General features: G+C 46.0%; 1 protein-coding gene across 1 annotated transcript in view; it reads left to right on the top strand.

Moving 5' to 3' along the window:
* Positions 1-3,006: 3,006 nt before the first annotated feature.
* Positions 3,007-3,327, top strand: part of LOC105309021 (elongation factor 1-alpha 1-like) — a 1,609-nt gene continuing 1,288 nt past the window's right edge. Inside the window, 1 exon segment of the mRNA XM_011385092.1 lies at positions 3,007-3,207. Coding sequence (XP_011383394.1) covers positions 3,007-3,207 — 201 coding nt within the window.

Genomic DNA, 3,327 nt, shown 5'->3' on the forward strand with positions numbered 1-3,327 from the left:
AGCACTTTCCCAGGTGAAATCCCTGAGCACGTACTGAGCTCCTTCCCTGGGCCAGGCGCGGAGCTGGGAGGAGCGCACCGACGAATCAGGCATGGAGCCTCCGCGGGAAATACGCTGTGATGTGGCAGGAACAAGCGGGAGCTGTGAAAGAGAGATGTGGGGCATTGCCGAGACTCAAAGAGGGACCGATGGCAGTAGACAGAAGGGATCTATGGATGAAGGGAACTCTGGGAGGGGCTTTTATGAATGGAGGATATTTTATGGATATTCTTTAACGGGGAAGAATGAAGGCATTGAAGCAGGGGCAGCTTGGGGGAAGGAGGGCGCAGATCAGGGGGACTCCTCCTTATACCCTCATAGCACTGCTCGTTTCTGCACTTCTCACACCCCTGTCTTCCTGTCGCTTATTTGTCAGACCTCCTCACAATGCTGTGAATTTCTCATCCCCACGTCCAACATAAAACAGCCTGTGGCAACCGTACATGAGATATTCACCAACATTTGCTCAACCAAAGGGTGAAGAAACAAAACTCCAAGAGATAAAGTGACTCTCCAGGGTCACGCACACTCACAAGGTGGTGGACCTGGGAGTGAAGCACAAGTTCTACTAACCCCAAATCCTGAGACTTAAAACACGGTGACATGCTGGCCTCTGACGTTCACAGCAGGTGCTAAGGGAGAGAAGGTCCAAAGGGTTGCCTCTTCCCATCAGGTGAAGTAGAAATCATAGGTTTGCAGATAGGAGCTGTCACAACTGAGGGTAGTCGGGGGGGTGGGGTGGGGAGGACTCCTGAGACAGCCAAGCATTTGTGTCCATCAGTGTCTGTGCTGTACATTTCAAATGAATCAGTATCCTGGATGAAGCCGGATGACACCCGGTGATGAGCGTGAAGTCAAGGCCAGATTTGAAGTCCATGGACACAGGTTCGAGTTCCAGCGAGGCCACCTGCTACTCATGTGCCTGGGGACACATGCACCAACCGCTCAGTCTCGGTTCCCTCAGGAAGTAGCGACACCCTCGGCTGAGGTGTGCATTGTGAAGACGACGCCTGTGCCCTACTTAGCCAGTCGACGTCGGCGTCACCATCAGACAAGTGCGCAAGCCCCTCCTCAATTGCAACTCAGAAAGAACTGGAAGGGAGCGCCCCAGGCAGGACCCGCAGGGGAGAGCACCTCTCACCAAGAGGACGGCCTTTCGTAAGACTTGCCATGGAGAGAAAGGGATTACATATCGATTCCATCAGACGTTGACGTGTGCCACGAAACCGCCACTGGGAATGTGAGGATGGGATCAGAGGACTGCATTTTGCATGTTAACGTTGGAGGTGGGGACGGTGCAGGCTTCTCGGCAGCACGGATTGTTCCGGGCAGGGCTGCTGTCCGGCTGCTGCGAGCCCGTCCGGCCAGACCCGGAATTGCAGCCAGAGTAGTTCTGACTGGTCATGGCCTGTGCCATCCCAGGAGTCCAGAATTTTACAGTTGCCCTAGCTACCAAGACTTGCACCTGTGCTCTGACAGGCAAGGGACCTACAGAACCACCAAGCAGGCACTGAGTGTCCCAAAGCACCCCACTGAGGCAAGAACGGCGTCTGGGCGATGACCACGGACACCAGGGCCACAAGATCCCCAGGATTTGTGATGAAACACAGACTCCCTGCTCCTCCCCACGGGCAGACCCTTGCTCCTGAGCTTTCCCAAGAGGAGAGCGACCCCGCATAAATGGGGTTCTTCCTAGTGATAACAATGACACTCTCATTTATATACGAAGCCTTCCTTTGTGCCAGGCACTGTGCCACGAGCTTTAAAGGCATGTATCTCATTTGGCCCTGCCAACAATGCCACAAAGTAGGCGCTGTGATCATCCCTACTTTACAGAAGCAGAAAAACACTCAAAAGGTAAAGAGATCAATGCAAATCAAAACTACAATAAGATAGTACCTCACACCTGTTAGAATGGCTAATATCTAAGTGACAAGAAATAACAAGTGTTGATGAGGATGTGGAGAAAAGGGACCCCTCGTGCACTGTTGGTGGGACAGCAAACTGGTGCAGCTGCTATGGAAAACAGGGTGGAGGTTCCTCAAAAAATTAAACATAGAACTATCTCATGACACAGCAATTCCACTTCTGGCTATTTATCCAAATAAACCCAAAACACTGATTCAAGAAGATATCTGCACCCTTATGTTCACTGCAGCATTATTTACAATAGCCAAGTTATGGAAGCAAGCTAAATGACTATTATAGATGGTTGGATAAAGAAGAGGTGGTATACAATCAATGGAATGTTACTTGGCCATAAAAAAGAGTGAAATCTTACCATTTGCAACAACATGGATGGACCTAGAGTGTTTTATGCTAATTAAAATAAGTCAGAAAGAGAACGATAGATACCATATGATTTCACTTGTATGTGGAATCTAAAGAACAAAAGAAATAAACAAAATAGAAAGAGATTCATAGATTCAGAGAACTAATTAATGGTTGCCAGATGGAAGGGGGTTGGTGGAATGGTTGAAAAAGGTGAAAGGATTAAGAAGTACAAATTGCTAAATACAAAAGTAGTCATGGGGATGTAAAGTACAGCATACGGAATATAGTCAATAATATTGTAATAACTATGTATGGTGGCAGATGGGTACTAGACTTATTGGAGTGATCACTTGGTAAGTTATGTAAATATCTAATCAGTATGTTGTATCCCTGAAACTAATATAATATTGTATGTCAACTGTAACTGAAAAAAAAAATAATAGCCACAAATGAAGATAATGCTTTTTTACAGAAAAATATCCACTGAAACCTTATTTATAATAAGGAAAATATAAGTTGTCTAAATATGTAACAGTGCCACATTGTTATATTGCAGTGGTATTATTAATAATAGTATAAATTTACCATAACTTATGCTTTCTTACTACAGGAACAAAATATATATGCTTTTTTGTAATGGGTTTGCTGTAAGAACACAGGTGTTATGAAAACCAACACTGTATCTAAGCCCAAATGGGAAAGGAAAGGACTCATATCAACATCATGGTCATTGGACACATAGATATCGGCAAGTCTACCGTAACTGGTCACCAGATCTACAAATGTGGTGGGATTGAAAAAAGAACCATCAAGAAATTTGAGAAGGAGTTTGCTGTGATGGGGAAGGGCTCCTTCAAGTATGCCTGGGTCTTGGATAAATGGAAAGCTGAATGAGCGTGATATCACCATTGATATCTTCCTATGGAAATGTGAGACCAGCAAGTATTATGTGACCATCATTGCTGCTCCAGGACACAGAGACTTTATCAAAAACGTAATTACAGGCACATCACA

Source organism: Pteropus vampyrus, unplaced genomic scaffold, assembly GCF_000151845.1.
Source record: "Pteropus vampyrus isolate Shadow unplaced genomic scaffold, Pvam_2.0 Scaffold656, whole genome shotgun sequence".
NCBI lineage: Eukaryota > Metazoa > Chordata > Mammalia > Chiroptera > Pteropodidae > Pteropus > Pteropus vampyrus.